General features: G+C 39.7%; 1 protein-coding gene across 1 annotated transcript; it reads left to right on the top strand.

Annotated features, from left to right (window-relative positions):
* The first annotated feature begins 18,348 nt into the window (after positions 1-18,348).
* On the top strand, positions 18,349-19,308 carry LOC148526503 (olfactory receptor 6M1-like). Its single transcript, XM_088470160.1, has one exon. It carries the CDS (start codon positions 18,349-18,351, stop codon positions 19,306-19,308), a length of 960 nt encoding a protein of 319 aa, XP_088326286.1.
* The last annotated feature ends 5,037 nt before the right edge of the window (positions 19,309-24,345 follow it).

Genomic DNA, 24,345 nt, shown 5'->3' with positions numbered 1-24,345 from the left:
CTTGTTATAATGGCGATGGTTGCTAGGCAACTGTTTGCCATGGCAACCATTTTCATGGCGATGATTACAATGGTGACCATTGTCATGGCGATGGTTGCTAGGCAACAGGTTGCCATGGCAACCATTGTCATGGGGATGGTTTCTAGGGAACTGGTTGTCATGGCATTGGTTGCTAAGGTGACTGTTGTTAGGCAACTGGTTGCCATGGTGATGGTTTCTATGCAACTGATTACCATGGGGATGGTTGCTAGGTGACGGGTTGCCATGGCAACCGTTGTCATGGGGATGGTTGCTAGGCAACTGTTTGCTAGGTACCTGTATGCCATGGTGATGGTTGCTAGGCAACTGGTTGTCATGGCATTGGATGCTAAGGTGACTGTTGTTAGGCAACTGGTTGCCATGGCGATGCGTTCTATGCAACTGATTGCCAGGTAATTAGTTGCCATGGCTATGGATGCTAGGCATCCACTGATTGCCATATGTCAACCATGTACAAGAGACCACAAACACCATATCAATCATGATCACTTTGGACAAATGACAAGGTAATTTGCATATATGGAAATGATTTGCCCACAATGCAGCAATGTTACAATTTATGCAACTGGTTGCCATGGCGACATTTGATATGACAATGGTCGCAATGGCAAAAAGTTACCTAGCAACCATTGCCATGGCAATTAATTGCCTGGCAACTATTGCCATGACAAAGGTAGACATGGCAACCATCGCCATGACACTGGCCATCATGGCAACCATTGCCATGACAGTTGCCATGGCAACCAGTTGCCTGGCTACCTTCGCCATGGCAACCAGTTGCCTAGCAAACTAGGTAGTTACAACAGAAGCCATGGCAACCATCGCCATGACAGTTTCCATGGCAACCAGATGCCTAGCAAACCTCACCATGTCAAGTGTTATCTTGGGCTAAAGTACCACTAGACCCTTCAGCTGTAGCAGCAGTGATGTGCTTTCTTGGTACTGTATCTGATCTAAAGGAGTACCAGGTGCCTGAGATTTTGTGTGTCCTGATTTTTCTTCCTTTTCTTTCTGCATTGTTTTACTCTGATATATTGTGGGACCATAGCAGGTGGAGGAGAAACAGTAGACATCAAAATTGGTGGAGATGCTGCTCTTTTTGGAATGCTATCCTCATTCTCTTCAGACAGTCAAAAGAAGAGTCAGATACATTTGGCATTGTTTGTCTAGGGCAGGGGTTCCCAACCACGGTCCTCAAGGCACACTAACAGTCCAGGTTTTAAGGATAACCATACTTAAGCACAGGTGACTTAATTAGTACCTCAGTTATTTTGATTTAACCATCTGTGCTCAACCATGGACATCACTAAAACCAGAACTGTTAGTGTGCCTTGAGGTTGGGAATCACTGGTCTTGGGGGATCTGTTAGTATGGCAGCATCTGCAGCTTTTGCAGAAGTATCAGGTTGCTCCTAGGAAATACAGTAGTACTCTCGAATGGCAAGGGGTCATTAGGTGCTGGCACTAACGCAGCAAGGCTATCTGATGTGGGCACATTTGGTGTGACTGGTGTTATCATGCCAAAATGCTGTGCTATCTATGAGCATATACTTTCATGTTTCCATAGATTCAAACATTTTACCTGAATTAATCGATTTTTAGCCTTGCAGAATGCAAGGATTTGCTTTTCCACAATGCTCAATACAGAAGGTTCAAACATACCATGTAGAGGAAACGCTTTTACATAATTTTAGACCATTCATAAACATATTTGACACAATCATCACCATACTTTTGCCTCATCCTTGCGCAAACTCCTCCTGGATTTGCATGAAAATCACCTTTCCATGTGGAAATCTCACTGTTACTCATTGTCTTTCATTTAACTGTCTTTGTAGTTTCCTTAAATAGTCTATTAATCATTTGAGCACTCGTTTTTCCAATAATTCCCTAATTAAGGAGTGTATTTACTTGCTTGCAATTGTACTAAGCACATCTTATCCCAGAGATCACTGTTTACCCTGATGACTTCCATTCCACAAGCACACATGTACCTATGTACTTAGCCCATCTCATCCCAGAGATCATTGCAAGACCACCATGGGGATTTCCATTCAAAAAGCAAGTGAGTATTTTATAAAAACAGCCTTCTTAAAATTCACAAGGTCATGTCTGACAGAGGTGATTTGTTTGTGCCTGTACTTTGGCACTATTCAATGTACTTGTTCATCAACACTATTGAATGTTCCCTAATCTACCTCCTTTGCATCAGCTGCCTGCATATTGGCATTGAATGATTTCTAAAACTGTAGACAGTTCCCTGCAATCCTTAAACTCTAACTTGCCCTATCGTCAGACACTCACATCACTCCTCAGCAGTACAGTATAAGCATGAATTTATTAGCAACAAGCACTCCACAGCAATTTTATGAATCCTTAAAAACACAATTTATGATCTTGGAAAGTTGAAGACAAAATAGTTTAGCATCAAAGTACTAATAAAATTATAAATTCCATTACTGGGCACTTTATGTATTTATTTATGTAAGGTTCATTCAACTTCTTGCAGAAAAAAACTCATCAAACAGAGGACCTCCTTCTTCATCACAATGCCATAAACTAGAGCCCGATCAATCATCAATAAATCAAAAGTGAAAGTAAGTGTCAAGCTCACCTCAAAGTGGAGAAAGCGCACATTATTTGCATATGTCCTAATTAATCTGGAAACTCCAAATCCTTAGGGATGACAAGGATGTTCCTTGTACCAAACTCCCTACTGGTTCCTGTGAAGATATCTCTACTCATGGGAACTCTTGAAGGCCTAGAGGACAATGGGGTTGTCCATAACTTAAACGATCATGAAGATTTTGTTTAGTTAAGATACTACTGGAGACTCCCATCTCAATTGTGGATCTGGATAAAAATCTGACTCCAGAAGCGGTAATAGAGTTCAAGATTGCTCCTATCAGGTGTCTTTATTCAGAGACAATTTAATTTTCTATAATCCACTCCACTAGATACCTTGTGATCATGGGATACCTTTGGATGTCTCAACACAATATATTGATTGATTGATTTATCAGATGGGCAGAGTGCATGGCAATTGTTTTAATTTGACTATACAGAATCCATTAAAACTTGTGAAAGCAGGGGCAAACACAGGATTTGTAAGGGGGGGTTTCTGTATGTATGTAACTATATATATATATATATATATATATATATATATACACACACACACCACCCACATGCCCGTCACAAATGGATAGTTAAATTTTTGCAATGTATTGTGTAAGTATAGTTGTATTAGCAATTTGGACTGCCCCCCTCCTTCCCTCCCGAACACATACACTCAGAGCAGGTTACAGACACTTACACTGCACATTACACACAGACATTTACATTGCAGATTACACACACTTACACTGCACATTACACAGACACACAATGCACATTACACACTGCAGATTACACACAGGCATTTACACTGCACATTAAACACATACACACTGCACATTGCACACTGACACACACTGCACATTACACATTGCACACTGACACACACTGCACATTACACACAGACACTTAAACTGCACATTATACACATACACACAGACACTTACACTGCACATTATACACATACATACTGCACATTATACACATACACACACTGCACATTACACTGCACATTACACACAGACACTTACACTGCACATTATACACATACACACTGCACATTACACACAGACACTCAGAGCACATTAGACACAGACACTTGCACTGCACATTATACACATATACACACTGCACATTATACACATACACACACTGCACATTGCACACTGACACACACTGCACATTACACACAGACACCTTGCACTGCACATTACACACACTCGGACTACAGACCATCTCCCCCCACACCCATGGTATAAACAGAGCTGGGAGGTATAGTACCTGTGAGATGAACTTGTTTGTGCCAGTGGCTGTGCTAATTACATGCTGTCCGGAGTGCAGATGAGGAGGAGTGCAGTGAGTGACATCACCGGCACTCAAAGGCACATGGGAGCCGTCAGGGAGGAGCTGCAGCCACAGCAGCTCCCCTGTACTGCTCTCAGCCATCCCCATAGCTACGCGGAAGCTGCCCAGTCGGAGCTCACAGAACGGCTTGATGAGACAGAGACAAAGCTCTCTGTCTCACTTTAAAAAAAACAAATAAATACTTGTGCGCTGCGGGGATGGATTGGCCTGGCAGGGGGGGTTTCTAGGTACTCAGAAACCCCCCCTGCGTGCGCTACTGGAAAGGTTTATCATCAGCCTATAAATGTTTTGATGATGTGTTTTAAAAAACCCTGTACATCAACATTATTACTGTGCAATTTAACTGGTATCTAAAATCAAGCTGCCTGAAGGCCATTTATTTGTCAGCTTCTGGAGGTAAAAGCAGTAGAACATTATACAACTGAGAATAGGATTTATCAGACTGTCCAAGTCATGATTGGGGACTGTACTTTTCTTTGTGGCCAAGAAAGGTTAAAGACTTTGCCCTTCTATCTATTATTGAGCTCGGAAAACAATTGTAATGAAGAAAAAATACTCTTTTCCATTGATTCCTTAGTTATAAGATCAGCTAAACGGTGTCAGTATATTTAACAAAATGTGTTTAAGAAGAGTCTATAACTTGATGCATAGAGTATGTGTAAAGTCGATGATTGAAAGACTGCTCTAAGTACTCATAAGGGTCATTATTTGGATATGAGACATTAGGCGAACATTTTTCCATGTATGTTGCTAAGCTCCAGGCTATTCATGATTGAATAATCTACATCAATTTGAATGAAAAGATTTCCGGGCATTACCTATTATTATTTATTGTCAGGAAATGTGCTCACCTTCAGGATCACGCTGCACTTTCTTGGTGTGGGTCCTGGCCTGGGGTCTTTTGAAAAGGGCTGGTGGCAGGTCCCCAGTGTGGTGGTGGTCTCAGGGGTCTGGAGCTCCGGCAGTGTTCCCACTGGCTTCAGACAGAGCGCAGTCATGGCGGCTCCTGTCTGGCTAGGTGTGTCTCTGGAGGATCCTCAATGTGCTGGTAGTCTCTGGTTTGTGGCAGCATTCCCGCCATTTTGATTCTTGTCAGTTGACCACTGAGTCTCCAATGGGTATCCAGGTCGGTGGCCACTTGGCGACAACTTCCTATCCCAGTGATGCACAGGGTATAAAACCTCACTCCTCACAAAATTCAGTACCTGAAATTTGCCGCTGACACATGCTCTGATCCTAGCTCCAATGTTACCTGTGGTAGTCTCTCTGACGTCTCCGGCTCCAGTATGTTCGTCAAGTCTGATTTCATTTCAACTCCAGTGTATTCTTCAAGTCTGGTTCCACACCAACTCCAGTATATTCTTCAAGTCTGGTTCCACTCCAATTCCAGTATATTCTTCAAGTCTGATCTCACTCTAATATCAGTGTATCCTCAAGTCAGGTTCAAATCCATTTGCATCCAGTATCTACCATACTTTCTACTCTCAGTCCTTGTTCTCCGATAACACCCACGTATATTTCCATGTTGCTTATTCAAACTATGAGGAGGACTTATACACAACCATCTATATTGCAAACCTCCTGTACTAACAGCGAGCAAGTACCTAAGTCTCTACTGAGCAGTCCTGAATCCCCAGTCGTGACAATTCTCTATTATTGCAACTTCACTCACTGCCATGAATAAAAAAATAGACAGATCCCTCAAATTTGTCAGAAGAAGTTTCCAGGACCTTTTTGATATTGAAAAAGGATTTGTTTTTGTACAACATTTCTTTTTCATCTTAATTTAAACTAGCCTTTGATGTCTCTAATATGGGAGCAGGATCATTCTGTCTCAAGTCAGTATATATAATACATTTTCCTACCACCTACAAACCTCAGCAGCTACAACAGCAAGGTATAATATCAAGGAAAGCCTAACACCCCCACAATAATGGCCACGTTATCTCCAGTGGTGATCACTGTGCTAATGCTGAAGTACACGGTGGCCAATCCATTACTACTAACATTGTACACAGCTGAGTAGCTGTTTTTTGTGTTTGTTTTTTTTTGGGTGTCTATTTGTTTTGACACCTGATGGAGCAATTTAATTGTTGCTCTGTTTGGGTGCGATAGCCATAGGCACTGGCATGTCTGCTAGCCCACAGAAGTGAGCAAGCAGAAATGTGCAATGAGTCCACGGGTAGGGCACCCAAATTGCTGTTTGGACATGCTAATTAGAACTTTAGATGGGTATAGCTGTGTTATGCAGCTAAACTCAGTCTAATTGGGTGCAATAATTAATGGGTGCCAAAAACAATTGAATTTCTACATTGAGTGCCCATTAATTTTCACCACGCAAAAAAACAATTGAATCACCCCCTATGAGTCCCAGCAGGACATCTTGACCTTCCCCTGAGAGCACCGTGCCTGATATCACCCCGTAGATACATTCAGCCTCTCAGTGTGGACTGTGGATCCTGAAGTAAGGTGTTTGGCGCAGTAGCTACTGGGAGAGGTCCAACTGCAGAAGGGATCCAGAGCGGACTCAGCATAAAGAAACACATGGATCTCTAAATGAAACTTAGCAACACCAAATTGTCAGAAGAACAGATACGTAACCCAGTTGAACTTTTAAACTGGACACTGGAGCATAAGACTGTAAACCTGTATCAGCAAATATTAGTCCTACCTTCCTTCCCCCCACCTATCTTTCTTGTATATAACATTTATTTATTGTTATATGTATAGTATAATAATGCTACATTGTATTGTTTTGTTTAGAATAAACAATTAGACAAACATCCAATGCTGGGCATACACGGCCAGATAAAATGTCTGTCAGACCGACAGACATTTTATCTGGCCGGCTGCCAGCCGCAGATGTCGCCGGCATACACTGTGAGATTTCTCTCACAGTGTATTCGGCAGACATCTGCACTCCACCCCCGGGGGAGGAGACATTTCCCTGTTCCTTCCGTAGGAAGGAACACAGGAAATGTCTGTCTGTCTGCCGTGCTGGGCATACACTGCCCGATGCGGCCGACAGTTTACCGGGTAAATATTGCATCGGACGGGCATGCTGGACAATCCTGCATGCCCGACCGAGCAATATTTAACCCTCGGTCACACGCACACACGCTACAATTATCGGGGCGATCTGCCGATATCAGGCGGATCACCCCAATAATTGTAGCGTGTATGTCCAGCACAAGTTATCCAGATTGATCTCCACCATTATATGTTAGATCAATTTATTAGGCACTAATCCATATCCACTCTAAAACCACAGTAATTTAAACCACTTTTTTTGTCATTTTGCAATACAAAAATATTATAACATTACATAACAGATATAATTTTATACCTACACATTAGTGACACAAATTTAAGTGTGAACACATAAAAGTAGAGTGCAGGGCTCCCAGCAACTCATCCTTATGAGAAATTACAGACTTATGCTTTTTCTTAAATAACCTTTCGTTTGCAAAAAAAAAATTTCTTGGCTATCAAATGGTTCTTTGAGGAATTGAGACAATGATTGGTGAAGGATAAAAATGCCCAGAAGAATGTCAAATTGTCAAAAAAATCTCAGGGATAAAACGGAATGATTTCTGCATGGAGTCTAATGCACAAGTGTTTTTTATCAGGGACCCACTGCAAGGGAGTTTGTGCTTTCCCTGCACTCTGCTTGGGAACCGAGTGTGACAGGTTGGTTAAACTGAGATGAGCTTATTTTAGATGCAGGTACCGTATTTGAGAATAGCCAGAGACCCAGGAGTTACAGTTGCAGTACCAAGGAAAGGGAAACAGTCGGGAAGCCGATGGACGGAATCCTGACCGCCAGTTTCCCGACTGTATAATCCCGGCAAGGGTTAAATGACGGTATTGAAATCCTGACGCCTGTCATTTTCCCTATGCCGGGAGACCAACACCCGGCTTACCAATAGAAGGTAAGCCGGGCAACGGGTGCAGACAGCCGCGGGTGGGAGAGGGTTAGGTTTAGGGTTTCCGGGGGGGATTTAGGGTTAGGCACCTCCCTGGAAAGTTAGGTTTAGGCTAGGGGAAGGGGCTGGGTTCGGGTTAGACACTCCCAGGGGGGAGGTTAGGGTTAAGCACCCCCCCGGGGGATTTAGGATTAGGCGGTGGGGAAGGGGGGGTTATGTTTAATCACTTAGAGGGGGGATTAGGGTTAGGCACTTAGGGGGGGTTAGGGTGAGGGGGTAGAATAGGTTAGAGAATACTTACCTGGGGACGATCAGGATTTTCAGTGATGCCGGGATGCCGCCATGCGGCTGGCAGTAACCATACTGAATCCCCAAGGGAAGCAATCTGGAGAATCACAGTCACTGTAGCAAAGCACTAGTAGACCATGGGTAAAGTACCTCTAATGGCCCACAGAAAGCAGCCTATACCAAAAGTCACTCTTTTCAGAGGTCCAAACAATGAAGCCCATGCACCTCTCTACAGTATATGTTGGCATCAATAATAAACTCCTTACACATTTTTCCATGTACACACAGCTTTGTCACAGGAAACCTGATTTATGGCATCAGGATATCATCTTTTTAAGGAATGTCTAGAGAAAGGCACTCTCTCATGCAGCATTATAAACCAAGATTTTTTTTTTTCACCAGAATTCAAATTGGACTGTAAGTTAACAGTTGAAGACCTCATTCAGAGTCTCTCGCTAGATGCGATCGCTCGCCCCCAGCGTATGCAAATTTGTCAAAGTGCCACGGGAAGTGATCGCTTGCCAAGGCATAAGCACACCCACCATGTCTTAGCGAGTGGCCAGCGCATGCCCAATCGCACAGGCAGAGCCGCCCACCATCACACGTCAACTCCAGGAAGTGTATTAAAACATTGGTACATCAAGGACAATCGGAAGCAATCGCAGCACTTGTGGTTGCCTTACCCTACTGCAAGTACTGCGAGGACTTCAGTGTAAAAAACAGGCATGTGACGTGTACTATGATGCTGCATGTTAATTATGCACGCCTCTAAAATGGCGTTGAAACACTCAAGCATGCCTGCGTTCACACCTCTACTCCCCCATTATTTGTGTCCTGCCCCTGTTACCACCCACAAACGGCCTCTCCTGTCACTCATTTCACTGGGCTGTCTTTGCTTGGCGAGCAAGCGGCCTGCGGTCACACATAGTAGTTCGCGCACGCGCAGAACAAAGCATGCGCATACGCAAACTATCGGGCTGCTTGCGAGCGCACAGCGCTAGCGAGAGACTCTGAATGAGGTCCTTAGTGCATGCTAGTGCACTGCTGAATGCAGATTCCCGATGGTCGAGAATCTGCACAAGTGCCGAGCCCGTACTGCGCACATGCAGTACGGGTCCTGTGTGTTTGCATGCAAAGTTTGTGGGCACAGAGGGGCAGCAACAGCCTCGGTTCCTTGAAATGAAGACTTCTTGCAACTGTCTGGGGGAGGGAGGAGGCAAGGATCTCTGTCAGCTGATGAATATTTCCTGGCCTCCTTGTATCTGCGGCGACCGGCTTGTGTGACCCCATGGGTCACTCAGCCAACCGATATGAACGATTATCTGATGCTGCGTCCTTAGACCCAGCTCAGATAAGTAATGCATGCAGATGACATGACGCCTCCTGCCACATTGACATAATTGCAAGGGCAGAATAGCAAAACTGCCTGCATGCAGCTTTCCAATTCTGTCCACTACTGAATCACCCTCAGAGTTTGGTTATCAACTTATAATTTGACATTGAAACAGCTATATGGGAAATTTACACCCAAATATATTAGGTGCTCTAAAATTATTAAGAAAATAATGTTAATTTAGGATTATTTACACTATAAGTATTAGTATCAGACTTTGTGATACTAAATTTATAGCGCAAATTATCCTAATTTAACATTGTTCTGTGTTAATACATGCTGACCATTCAGGTCAGAATAAATTTTTCTGTATGTTCACAAGCATACAGAGGTTTTTTCTACAGTGTGTATTATATAACCCATAAAAAAATAACGCCTGAACATAGACTTATTTTCTTAATAGAAAAAAGGAGTAATTGGTTAGCCATTAGACTGTATTTATTTACCTCTTTATTGCTCATTATTTAAACCAGTTTTCTTTTCTTTTTTTAGAAGGTTTTGGGCTAGTGTTTCTCCTAAGGCACCTGGCATTCTTCACGCAGATGTTGCAGTTCTTCAGGCTTATGGGACAGTTGTCTCAGAGACCTCTACAACATAATTTTTATCCCTGAGTCCATCTCTGTCTACCCAGGTATGCTCCTTGGTTAGGCATTGGTTGCACTATAGTCATCAGTTTATGTGTATGTAAATAGCTGTTAGTTTGCACCACCTGTACCACTAAAAGTGCCAGCATTGAACCTGCAGTTGTGTGTCCTGTTTATCATTGCTGACTTGCTTTGATTTTGTTACTCTTTCCTGCCCTGACTCATTTCTGGTTTATGTTCTCTTTGCCTCCAGCTCTGATCTTGGATTGTGTGCTCAATATAGCTTTCCTGCCCCAAGTCCTGTCTGCTTATTGAATATTTGATATAGCTTGCCTTTAGATAACCTTCACTTTGAGTAGTATACTTATGCAGTTTATCTGCTTTCCTAGATCCCCCAATAAAAATATTACACTATATATCTGCTGCCAGTTTAGTTGCTTGCAACTAAACTAAACTACAGTCTTTTCCATTGAAAAATCTGCCAGGTGCTGTTTGATTCCTTTCACACCCAGTAACATCTGGCGGTCCTGCTTAGTCTACTGTTTATTCTTAAACATCAGTAATATAAGCCTTTACTACTTGGAATTGTAAACCTGAGGGCATCTTAGCACATATAATAATGTTGAGCTGTAAGAGTAGAAGTGGCTTGCTATAGGTAAAGTCTTCTTGAATCTGCTGTAAGTCTTATCACCCCTCTTTACTGGTATTGCTTTAACAGTGTCTTACCCAAGATACTGCAAAAATATTAACCCATGCATTGACAATTGTATTTCCTCCTCACTAGTCTTTTCATAATTGACTTTCATCCTTAAAATCCATTTTGAGTGGAGTTTGTTTCAATTTTTTCATGCAAATATTTTTCTATTCCTGAGCTACTCTGTCAGACCCAATATTGGTTGCCTGTATGTTGCCAAATCAAATTTAAAATACTTCTACCAGCATGCAAAGCCATAAACAAATTTGCACCAACACACATCTTTTCACTTGTTTCAAAATATCTTCCAACTTGACCACTCTTGACATATTCCAGTTACAGATCTCCTTTCTGGATACACCACTTACAGTTTATGGAATAGCCTTCCTAATACAACAGGAACTCCCTGAAAGCTCTCCTCTATAAGCAAGCTTATCAAATTTACTAGTCATCTTCTTGTCCTCCCCAGGTTGTTCTGCACATTTACCAGCACTCTACACAGTTTACACAACTTACATTTATTCTTCTTCAATATTCAAAAACATTCTGATCCTTCATTGGATCTACACAAACACTCACGTCCCATTGCACTCTGGCTAGACCATTATTTAATCTTTGCCACTTAAACTTATCTATTAAACAGGTATGTAGTCAGGATCCCATTGGTCACAATACTGGCTCCAGCATCTCGGTGGCCATCACTATTCTGACTCTGGCATCATGACGGTCAGAATCCTTATGGTGAGTATTAGGGTTAGGTTAAGGATTAATGTTAGTCACTAGGGAGAGGGGTTAGGTTTAGGTTGCAGCAGGGGATGTTTAGGGTTAGGCTGCCAAAGGGGCTGGTTAGGGTTAGGCTGTGTGAGGGGTGGTTTAGGGTTAGGTAAAGAATACTCACCAATATATGTATAAGGATTTTGACCATTGGGAATTCGGAGCTGGCATTGTGGCCATTGGGATTTTGAATGCCGGGATATCATACCCAACCCATTATATTTCTACTTTCCTATAGATTGGAAGATTGTGAGCAGGGTTCTCTTACCACATTGTCTGTTTGTAAATGTTCAGTGTTGGTATATTACTATGATGGTCTCAATAGTATAGAGCTGTGGAGCATGTTAACATTACTGTACATCTATAAATAAATGCTATTAATAATTACCTTGGTTAATCATTTCAAAGACTTCCATATTTGAAACAATGATGTATCTTATCTTCCTAGTATATTAGGGGCCTGACATAAAAGTTCTGTTATGGTGGGTACACACCTAAGTGATATATCTGCAGATGATGGTCATTCATACACACTGAACAGCCATCATCAGCATGCTGCAGCAGGTCCTGGTTGCCAGGGGATGGGTGGGGGGTGTCCTGGTGGACGGGGGGCATATCCCAACCCCTTCCTGCGGCTGCCGCTGTGTGTGTACAGGCAGTCTGCAGACCACTCGTACACACCTGCTGATGGACAGATATGTCTGCAGATATGGCTGTGCAGCACAGCCAATGCGATATGTCTGTGAATGACGCCGTTCACAGACATATTTGCCGGTACACACTGGCCAAAGTGCAGCAGATATATTGGCCGATCAATTGATCGGCCAATATATCTGTCAGTGTGTACCCAGCAGTAGGGCTTCTCATCTCCAGACTGTATTCCTAGGAATTCAATTATTGGCCCCAGTCCTATTTGGCAAATGGGAATGGAAATGTATTTACAGTAAAATAGTATCTGATTGGTTACAAACTGGTAATGAAGCATTTTTGCTTGCACCGTGTTATTTAATAAAATTGAAAGGACTTGGTTCAGAGTTATAAGCAAAACAAAAAGAAAACAAGGAGTATTTTGCGCTTTGATTAAACAATGTTACAAAGCAAGGGGTGTAAATACATCTTTCTTTTTGTATGCAGGGCCTATACTGGCTACGTTGGTTGCAAACAAACAAATACAGAGCAGTTTTATTATTATATTGCAATTTAGGGCACACCTCTTCCCATCTTAAATATCTCTCTGCACATTTTAAATCTGCCCCACATGTAGCACAAAATGGTTTTCCCAATGTGCAATTGCTCCTTTTTTGCAAATTATATTTATATTTGCTCCTAACTCTGAATCAGGTCCACTGTGTTATATGTATTATTATATGTAGCTTTATGTGATATTTCTATTATTTTGATTACTAGAACCCTTTAAGCAGGAGAATAAAACATTTTCATGAATTAGTTAATACATAAACCAAACTCTGAGGTATTTCAATTGTAAAAATCCCAGAAGCACCATTGAGAGTTCCCAGAAGTCCAATTTTTAAACTTTCCAAGGGCTACTCTCCTTTTATATAATCTGACTCTTTACCACGTATAGGCCTTCCTATGCCATACCGAATTGAAGGAGCACAAACTCACGATGTGACATCTGACTAAATCATACTATTTAACAACACAAAAAATACAGGTGAGAACAGATAGAGGACAAAATATGTAATCTGTAGTCTCTCAGAACATTCATCTATGATAACACGCATTTCAAAGTATGAGGGGTTGGTGTTAGGTGATACATCCTTTTTTTTATTGTTTATTTTTCTACCCAAGATTAGTCCATTTTAGTTACTGTAACTTATTTATGGAACACAAATATTTAATGTGCATTATATGTTTATTATATAGACCACAAGGAGGGGAAATTATTTACTGTAGCAGTATATGTGCATGGATATAAAACAGTATATAAAAGCTTACAACCCAGATGGAAGTGGAATAAATGATGCACAAAGTTACATAGATAATGATATTTCTAATACCAGGAGCAGACACTTCAAGAAACAAAACACATGATACAAGAGGATATATTTATTAAAGTGCAGGTTTTTAGAAGTGGAGATGTTGTTCATAGCAACCAGTTTCTAGTTATGATCTTCTAGAAAGTGCTAGATAAAAGTTAAGTAGAATCTGATTTGTTGCTATGGGCAACATCTCCACTTCTAAAAACCTGCACTTTAGTAAATATACTCCAAGGTAACAGTTCAGATAATTACTTATTTTATGTGCAACAGGCAAAATGTGATAGATGATCAATGAGGATTTTAGCCATTCTCCACAATGATCAATGATGATTTTAGTCAGTCTATCCACTAATAAGATGAAGACTTCCAGGGAGAATGCATTGGTAAAAACATATTTTAATGTTAGAAATTGTGTTAATGCAGGATTATATTATAAAATATATATTTTTTTTTTTCAGAATTACAAAAACAGGGAGGGCAAGAAGGTGTTTCAGGAATTTGCTAAACTTGCCTGAGGTGTTTGTTTTCAGGGTATCTTGAAAAGAAAATGGAAAATTCTACTTTAGGAGGTAGAGAATAGATGCAGCCCAAGGAAGTGCTACATGCTCCTAAAGACAATTCAATGAAAACTATACATTTTATTTGAGATCAAAATTGAGGCAGCAATTGTGCATTCCGGAACAAGCTTATTTACTGTACATTGGAAATAGACATTGTAATTTTTATACCTTATTTTTTATTTAATTATCAATAATTGTGCTTTATTTCAGCACACATAGAAGTAACTTTCCAAATTATAAATACATTTGGACATGGGTAACCTACAGTATATGTAGAAATACATTAATTTATTGTATTTAGAGATGATAAGTTGCAATTGTTTGAATATCGACTCCAGGATTAGGTGACCTATATAGATAACATATTTGAGGTATCACTTTTTAGATAATCTATCTAACCTATGTTTTAATATTTCACAAGGTGATATAAATAAAATAAATGCTTATTGATTATTAAATTTTATTTCCTTTTTAAAGCAATATAAACAGTTTATACTCAAAGTACAGTAGGAGTCTTCGCCTGTGCAGTTATTTTTTTGTTTTTATTTTGAAATAGAGGAAGACTATTAAAAAGGTAAATATAGCAGTCAATATATTATATAGATGACAAGGGCATTAATTGTAATGGTTGAAGTACTATATCTTATGTGACATATCTGTGTTTTCTACAGATGGTATGTGTGCCAAGCATTAGAGTTTATTATCTTATTGCAAAGAGAAATAGAGATGCCAGGTATAAAATCTTAATAATAAAAACCTTTCCTATACATGATTTTTACGCATTTGGTATGAAATCCCAGCTGCCGCATGGCCGGCCGTTCGAATCCCGGCAGCGGCAGCCTAACAGAAGAGCAGAACCCGGCAGCGGAAGCCCAACAGCGCTGGAAATCCTGATCGTCCCTAAGGTAAGTAAAAACTAACCTAACCAACTCCCCTAACCCTTACCCTCCTTAGGGGTGCCTAACCCTAACCTCCCCCCTCTAAGTGCCTAACCCTAACCCCCCCTTCCCCGCTGCCTAAACCTAAGTCTCCCGGGGGGTGCCTAACCCTAAGTCCCCCCCCCGGGGGTGCCTAAACCTAACCCTCCCTCCCCCTAGCCTAACCCTAACCCACGCGGGCGGGTGCCTAACCCTAAGTCCCCCCGGGTGCCCTAAACCTAAGCCTCCCCCCGTGGCTGTCCACTCGCGGCGCTCGGCATCCCTTCGATCGGGATGTCAGGCGTCTGTCTCCCGGCATCGGGAAAATGACAGGCATCTAGATTTTAGATGCCTGTCATTTAACCCTAGCCGGGATTGAGGATTCGGGAAGCCAGCGGTCGGTATTGCGGCCGCCGGCTTCCTAAACGTATCCCGATTTTTACATAATTTAGTAGGGTCACTAAAGTGTTTTTCTTAATTGCTCACCTAGTAAGACTGACTATGCTTTCACTCCAAAACTGGTGTTAGAATATTTCTCAGTACATGTTCTATAATTTAATATAATCTCTTAATTTGTGAGTAGATCCACTGCATATGATTAAAGGTGCCCAAAGAATTACACTCTGAGAAAATCAGAATGTTAATCAAAATCTATTTTATTTGTTCTGTTTGCAGTCAAGCAGGATAAATGCAGGACTTTTAGTCGCCACTCCATGTTTCTGGTTGCACACAATTTACAATTTTTATGAGGTTTTTCAGATTTATATACTCCAGGATTCCAGATATACTGTATAACTGTCCCATAAAGTTTTTTTTTTAAGTCTGCATTAACGAACAACTTATTTATTTATTAACAGTTATTTATATAGCGCACACATATTCAGCAGCGCTTTACAGAGAATGTCTTACCATTCACATCTGTCCCTGCCCCAGTGGAGTTTACAATCAACTGTATATTCCCTACCACATAACAACTTCATTTTGTCATACTTCTGAAACATTTTCCTACAATCTATTTAGAGATTTTTTTCTCCAAACATGTTGTCATAATTTTAAGAGTATAATCAAAACTTTACCTCATTTTCTACAAAATATTACTGTTATTGTGTGCTGTAAAGTCTTTTTTCATGCAAAATGTAAAATTTAGTTTTGTGTAGATTTAGGTAATGTAAAATAAAATGAAATGTTTATTCCTGCACTTTGTTAGGCCATTTACTCACAGCACCTACAGATGTGTCTAAAGGCCCAGAACAGTAAATCCTCTCTGCCTGGATGGGCATTTTCATACTATCACTGGCATTGTCAAGGTTCTCCAATATGTAAAATGTGTGTGAATCAGAGGCTCATGGAAGAAGGTGGATTGAAAACCACAAAAAGACCAATCTGAGCAGAAAAGATCTCCTCCTCTAGCCTATTTGAGGCATTGGGTGACAAGAAAAATTGGCAGTTTATTGTTATACAAATAAAGTAAAATTTTTGGTTTAAATCTCTAAACCAGTGGTTCCCAAACTGGGTGACATGGCACCCTGAGGTGCCTCAGGGCACTTGCAGGGGTGTCTCAGGTTGGTGGTCTGGGACCAAATCAAATTATTTATGAACCAGTGCTTGTTCATAATTGAACCTTAGGATGACAGATAAGCACAATGTTCATTTTTGGCCTAAGGCTGCCATGAAAAAAAATGCTGATACTCTAGGGTGCCCTGATTCAAGAGAATGTGGGAAAAACTGCTCTAAACTGAGGACTGAATTCAATTAGCAGCAACTTTACCGCAAATTGCTGAACGTAGCTGAAAAAGTCGTAAAATTAGAAATTCTTGTTAACACAGTCTTTTTTTTGCAGCCTCTAACTGGGTGAAAAATAATGTACTTTAAGGTAAAAATGTTGGAACTTATTACCACACATTCGATACAACCCCACATCCTCCCCAAGTGAATAATAATGCACTTAACATAGTATAACTTTGCCAATAATTATATCATTTTTCAGGTAATTTTCTGTAAAAAGCTCATAAATAATTGGTCATAAGTAGATGGATAATAAGTTTTTAAATTTGCAGAAGGAAATTCCAAGTATTTTTCCCCAATATATTTGAACTTGCTTAAAAACAATAAAAAAAAACAAATTAAAAATAAATAAATAAAACAAAATTCCTTCTGCAAATGTAATACAAAATTTTCTGTACCCTGAAATAATCTAGAAGCTTTAATTTGGTGTTAAACATTTGCTTTTCATCAATCTTCCATTACTGATAAATAAGGTAAAGATCATCCACTTGACACCTTTTAAGAACTTCAAATACTTAATTAGTGGCCTTTGGTACCTATTGGCCTTCTATATTATTATTCAATGATATCTGCCACTTTTTTGGGTTCTTTTCACACTTTTTCATGGACTTCCCCAGATTGCACCAAATAGAATTAACATGCAACATTGCAGCAAGTGCCACAAATATACTTTTGCAATTTAATTACACAATTTGCTGCAACACGCTTGATCTCAATAGCCCACAATGTTTATGGTAATGTAACCTGTGACTTCCATGGATGGAACTCATGCCTAATTGCATTCAGCCATAAATGTTTTGATCATGGTGGAATTAGCTTTTAATATCTGTGATAAGTTCTGTAAGCCACTGCTTCTCGGTAGGTTGCAGGTGCATATTTCTAATGACACCCACAGTCAGTGTAAAGCCACTGATTTTGTAAATTCTCCCCTAAATGAGCACTGAAAAAGATAGGATGACTGCCCAAATAAGTTGTGCATGAGATGTGGATTTCAGTGACAAATCACATTTTCTATTTGACTTTTTCCAAATGATTATCTATGCATCTTGCCTTTCATAGTTGTAGAAAAAGCACTTTATCTGCAAAAGGCCTACATTATGGATAGCAGTTTTTATAGATACTGTAATCATTCACTGAGATTCATGTCTATATAATGAGGCAAACACAATCCTAGTTTAGTAATTACATATCCAAGCAACATACAAATACACATATCAATATATTAATTTACACAATTAAGAATATCACTAGTAATGTATGACTATATATTAATGCAGGCTAATTATTGTAGTCTGCTATTTCAAAAACTGTAATGCATTTCCATTCTTGGCATAATATATCATTAATCTTAAAAAAAAACAATTATTACCTACTCTTACTCCATTATGTTCACAGGGCGAAGATAATGGAAAATCAGAGCAGTGTGACTCAGTTTTTCTTGGTTGGGTTTACTATCTCTGTAGAACTGCAGTTGTTTCTCTTTGTGGTTTTCCTTGCTATCTACCTATTGACTGTGACTGCTAATGTTGCTATTATTAGTTTGGTTCGCATAGACACTAGACTTCATACTCCCATGTACTTCTATCTTAGCCAGCTTTCTTTCTTAGAGATCTGGTACACATCATCCATTGCTCCTAAACTGTTGGCTAATTTAGCTGGTTGGAAATACATTTCACTATCTGGCTGCCTATCACAAACATATTTTTACTTTTCTTTGGGTTCCACAGAATTTTTTCTTCTGGGAGTGATGGCCATTGACCGCTACTTGGCTGTTTGCAACCCACTGCGTTATCCATCCATCATGAATGCTCAAGTGTGTGTACAAGCTGTTTCAGCTTGTTGGTCAGTTGCATTCCTCTCTGTGTTTTTACTTGTGCTTCTGATATCTCGCTTAACATTTTGTCCACCTGCTATTATCAATCATTTCTTCTGTGACCTCCCACCACTTCTCCAACTTTCATGCCAAAACACATTGTTAGAGGAAATTGTAGTCTTCTTTTTTGCATGCAGTATCATCCTCACCTCATTGCTTCTTACTGTTGTTTCCTATGTTCTCATAATTTCTACCATATATAAAATACCATCCACCAAAGGGAGGCAAAAAGCTTTCTCTACCTGCGCTTCACATTTTACAGTGGTCACTATTCTGTATGGCACCGTCATATTTATTTACGTTCGACCCAGTGTGTCCGACTCAATGGATATCAATAAGGTGTTAGGAGTATTCAACACAGTGGTGACACCATTGCTCAACCCTGTAATTTATTGTCTGCGAAACAAAGAAGCAAAGGAAGCTCTGAGGAAGGTGATGAACTTAAAGCTGTCACGAATGGATGGCCTGTCTTTTCCTGCCAAGAGACTATAGGCAGAAAAGCACAGGCCCTGGTTACCACTGAGAAAATGTAATCACAGGAAGACTATTACACAATTGTCAGGTGCCACTAACTGGGTATATGACCTATCCAAGCAATCTTTTAATAATTGCTTAAAAGTTTTTGAATAAAAGGTAACAAGTTCAATAAAATAAAAAAATTCTAAACATGAAACTAAAGTGTAGGAGAATATTTTTACACCCTATAAATATTCTAATAACACAGCTAAAAAAATCATAATGTACATAGATAACTGTTTCAAGATATTAGAAAATTTTATTTTAATTTAATGGTGAACATATATGTAACCATGAATATAAGGAAACAAATGTATGTTAATATAATTTATATAAATTCTAAAATTACAATTAATATTCTGCAAATATCAGCAGAATATTTTGTAATTTCTGTAACATTGACTTAGTTGTAAGAATGCTACATTTGATTGTAAACTTAAATGTGTCAACATCTGAATTTCCCAGGCTTATCTGTGACACTTATTTCCATAAAGCAATATGAACTTTGTCAGTACAATCGCTTGACCAGCAGACCACAATCAAACATACGTACTGTATTTGGGCAATCAAAAAAGTAATGATTTTATTGTTTTACATATTGCTATAAACTCAAGATTACCAATGTACAGTAATCCACACTCCTAAATGATGCTTTGGCTATTACAGTATGATTTAATTATTAAAAAAAGTGTTGTGTTTTGAGAACACAAAAAAAACATTGATTTTGTGCACACAACTGAATATTCATTTAATCATAATTAGATCATTATGTTAGTTGACCTGTTTTGTTAGTTTCTCTTATTTTATTTGCATGTATGTATGTTTATACTAGAGATGTGCGCCGACCCTCGTGTTTTGGTTTTGGATCTGGATCTCCCCTGGTTTTGGATCTGGATTGGTTTTGCCAAAACCTCACCTCCCTGTTTTGTTTTCGTGTTTTGGTTTTGGATCTGAATTTTTTCTTAAAAAATAAAAAAACAGCTAAAATCACATAAAATGGGCCTTTTTTTGTTCCTACAGTTTTAATAACCACAATAACATTTATTTCCACTCATTTCCAGTCAATTTTGACCACCTCTCAGCTCACAAGGGGACCAGGAAGCGTGCTTTCCAAAATTAAATAAACAGTTGACTTAAATAATGCATTGCAAATCTTCTATAAAGGCATTTCCCAACCTGTAGAAGGACATAAAAAAAACATAGTTAGTGGCCTTCAAACTGCCGTTGTTCCCACTGTCCACTTAACCATATGAGATATATTGTGAACAAGCGGAACATTTCAGACCTAAGGTTTAATTATTATGTTGTGTCTGCACCATGCCTGCTTACTGGGAGTTGATTTTTTTCATCCCAGAAGGGGACCAGGAAGCGTGCTTTCCAAAAATAAATAGACAATTGACTTAAATAATCCTTTGCAAACCTTCTGTTCTGTAATGGAATTTCCCAACCTGTACAGGGACATTAAAAAAACAGTTAGTTAGTGGCCTTCAAATTGCCATTGTTCCCACTGTCCACTTCTCTTAGATATGTGAAAGAATGTAGAAGGCCAAAAATTGGGTAGACCACACATGGCTGATTGATCAACCATGGAGACTAGATTAGTGTCATAAGGAAGACTGGGTGTCATGTTATGAGTTGGCCATATGGGGTATGTTGCTGTTAAGGGATCAGGATCAGTCGGTACATTACAGTTGTTGTTATTCTGGGTTGCCATCTCCTGAAGGGTGTTTACCAACAGACAGAGACTACCTACCTATCAGCTCAGGCATAGACACTTCCTGAGGAACAGAGCTCTGTTCTCTGGATGGAAGCCAAATAGGTGGGAGCCACTGATCCAAGTCCAACATCTGAAGCTCTTATCTCTCCACATCATCTATGATAGAAGAAAAAAAAATGTCATTGGGGACATCTAGATCCTCTTTCTGTACCCGGCTTACACTTTTTGGACAGGAAGTCCAGGATGGGTGGTTTGGAAGAATAAGACCTAGCAACAGATGGGGATGGTCATTATCAAGACCTGGTTCCCCCAGTGGGTGTAGTCTGGGAGGTATTGGTTGGCGTGCAGGCAGCGGAATAACAAAGGTAATGTTGTTTGTGCTTACTATTCTGTATTTCAGTTTGCGATTCAGGTAGGAATAACATTGGCTACTGAACACAGTGACAGAATCACTGGATGCCTTAGTGCATTCAGGCCAAATACGATCCATGAATTCCCAGACAGATTCCGGACAGATGAATCGTTTGCTTATAATAATCTTTGGCTATAACAGCCACCTTTGTCAGGAATTACCAGACACTTTGAAGGCTGTAACTTTTAGCTGCTTTATAGAAAATATGTGAATGAAACCTTTCCACACTGCAGAACATGATGGAGAAATCCCTTGAAGTTCAGCACCTAGAGCATCTTTTTTCATGTTCTCTGAGGCCTCTCCTGACTGTGAAGAAAAATTCTCCACACTGTAGTCTTCCATTGTCACTTTTTAATGGTGATTTCAATGGCTGAGATTGTCACAGCTGCCGACACTTGAGACTCCTGGGAGGAGGCAGACCTACTAGGCACAATAAACTGGGGTGGCTTTAGGAATGACCTTTTCATGAAATCTCGATAGCACAGAATGAAAGTAAATAATGATAAACTTTCTGTAATAATTGGCAAAGCCTAAAAATCTCTGAATAGACTTTAATGAAGTTGGCAAAACCCAATCTTGAATAGCCTTTAACTTCTCAGGGTCCATCAGAAGCTCGGAACCAGAAATTATATACCCCAAAAAGGGTATCACTGGGACTTCAAAAACACACTTGGAGATCTTACCATAAAGCTTATTAGCTCGAAGATGACTTAATACCTCTTTAACATGGGTACGATGATCAGAAAGATTCCTGGAAAAAATCTAAATATCATAAAGATAAACAATTACAAACTGATAAAGTCTATCTTGGAAAATGTCATTTACAAACTCCTGGAACACCACAGGAGCATCACATAAACCAAAAGGCATGACAAGGTTCTCATAATGGCCATCTCATGTATTAAATGCAGTTTTCCACTCATCACCCTCTTTAACTCTGATCAAGTTGTAAGCTCCCCTTAGATCAAGTTTAGTAAACAGTCGAGACCCCTTAACTCTGTCAAACAATTCTGTAATGAGAGGCAAAGGTATTTATTTTTTACCGTGATCTCATTTAGACCTCTAAAGTCAATACATGGACGAAGACCACCATCTTTTTTCTTTACAAAAAAGAGGCCCGCTCCAGTGGGAGATGAAGAAGGCCTGATAAACCCCTTTCGTAGGTTATCTTGCACATGGCTTGAGTCTCAGGAACAGAGAGAGGGTATACTTGACCTTTGGGTGGGATTTTACCAGGAAAAAGTTCAATAGGACAATCCCAGGGACGATGCGGTGGAAGTTCGTCTGCTGCCTGCTCAGAAAAGACATCAGGAAATTCATGATAAGGCTGTGGGAGAGAAGATGGAACATCTACTTTCACTTCAGCCAATCGTACCACAGGAATCAAACAATTTAATTTGCATTTAGGACTCCAAGAAAGAATTTGAGAACAAGTCCAATCAATATGAGGGTTATGAAGAGTTAACCATAGTAAACCAAGAACTATATCATACATAGAAATTGGTAATACCAAAAACTCTAAACTTTCTTCATGCAAAGCTCCTACCCTCAACTTCATAGACTTTGTTTGATGCATAACATATCCATTAGAAATTCTAGTCCCATTAACTGCAGAAAGGGAAAAAGAACAGGTTAATTTGACAACAGGAATTTTTAATTCCTGAACCAAAGAAAATGAAATAAAATTGCCAGCTTCTCCAGAATCTAGCAATGCAGAAAACTCTTGACACGAAGAACCAAAATCAGGAATGTTCACAGAAATTAAACAATCCTTTTTGGTGGAAACTTTAAAAAGTACCCCTAGTTTGACTTCCCCTCCATCAACTAGGGAGGATCCTTTTCCTGGCCTTATTGGACATTTAGCCAAGAAATGTTCTGAGGATGCACAATACAAGCACAAATTAGAATGCCTCCTACGTTGCTTCTCAACTTCAGACAATTTAGCTTTATTAATTTGCATAGGCTCATCAGATATACCATGAAAAGAGTGAGACTGGTGATGAGAATTTTTAGAACACTCAGAGCGACTCCTCTGAACCCCTCATTCTCGCATACTTAGATTTTAATAGTCAATGAAATTAACTCATCCAAATTCTCAGGAATTTCCTGAGTCACCAACTCATCTTTAAGTCTCTCAGAGAGACCATTCTAATATGCTGCTCTTAACGCCTCATTATTCCATTTAAGTTCTGTGGCTATAGTTTGAAAACGAACCACATACTGACCAACTGGAGCTGTTCCTTACTTAACTTGCAAAATTTCCACAGATGTGGCCACTGATCTTCCAGGTTTGTCAAATATCCTTTCGAAAGTAGAAACAAAAGCTTGATAATTAGCCATTAAGGCATCATTTCTCTCCCATAAAGCAGAGGCTGATTCAAGAGCAGCAACAGACAATAATGACATAATATAAGCCACTTTTTTTATTACAATTTATTAACAGTTTCTTCTATAGCGCAGCAAATTCCGTTGCGCTTTACAATTTGAATCAAGATTAACATTATACTGGGTTGTAAAAGACATACATACATGACATACATAAGGGTAAGAGGGCCCTGCTCACAAGCTTACAATCTATAGGGAAATAGGTGTTGATACACAAGGAGAGGTGCTATTGCAAATTGGTCCAGCTCAATTGCAGATATTCTTGGTGGGCTGTATAATCCAATTACACTGGAAAGTTGGCCTAGGGTTAGGAGGATGTTCAATTGAAGAAAGAGAAGATGTGATAGGTGTTTACTATAAGAAGAGAGTTAGATAGGGAGCTATAAAAGGTTAAGTGGGCGGTCCTGGAATCTGATAAGCTTGTCTAAAGAGGTGAGTTTTCAGAGAACGCTTGAATGTTTGGAAACTAGTGGAAAGTCTTATTGTGCATGGGAGGGCA

This window comes from Taudactylus pleione, unplaced genomic scaffold, assembly GCF_031769625.1.
Source record: "Taudactylus pleione unplaced genomic scaffold, aTauple2 ptg000095l, whole genome shotgun sequence".
Taxonomy (NCBI): Eukaryota; Metazoa; Chordata; class Amphibia; order Anura; family Myobatrachidae; genus Taudactylus; species Taudactylus pleione.
The sequence above is the reverse complement of the archived record's forward strand: the minus strand, read 5'-3'. Positions and strand labels throughout refer to the sequence as shown.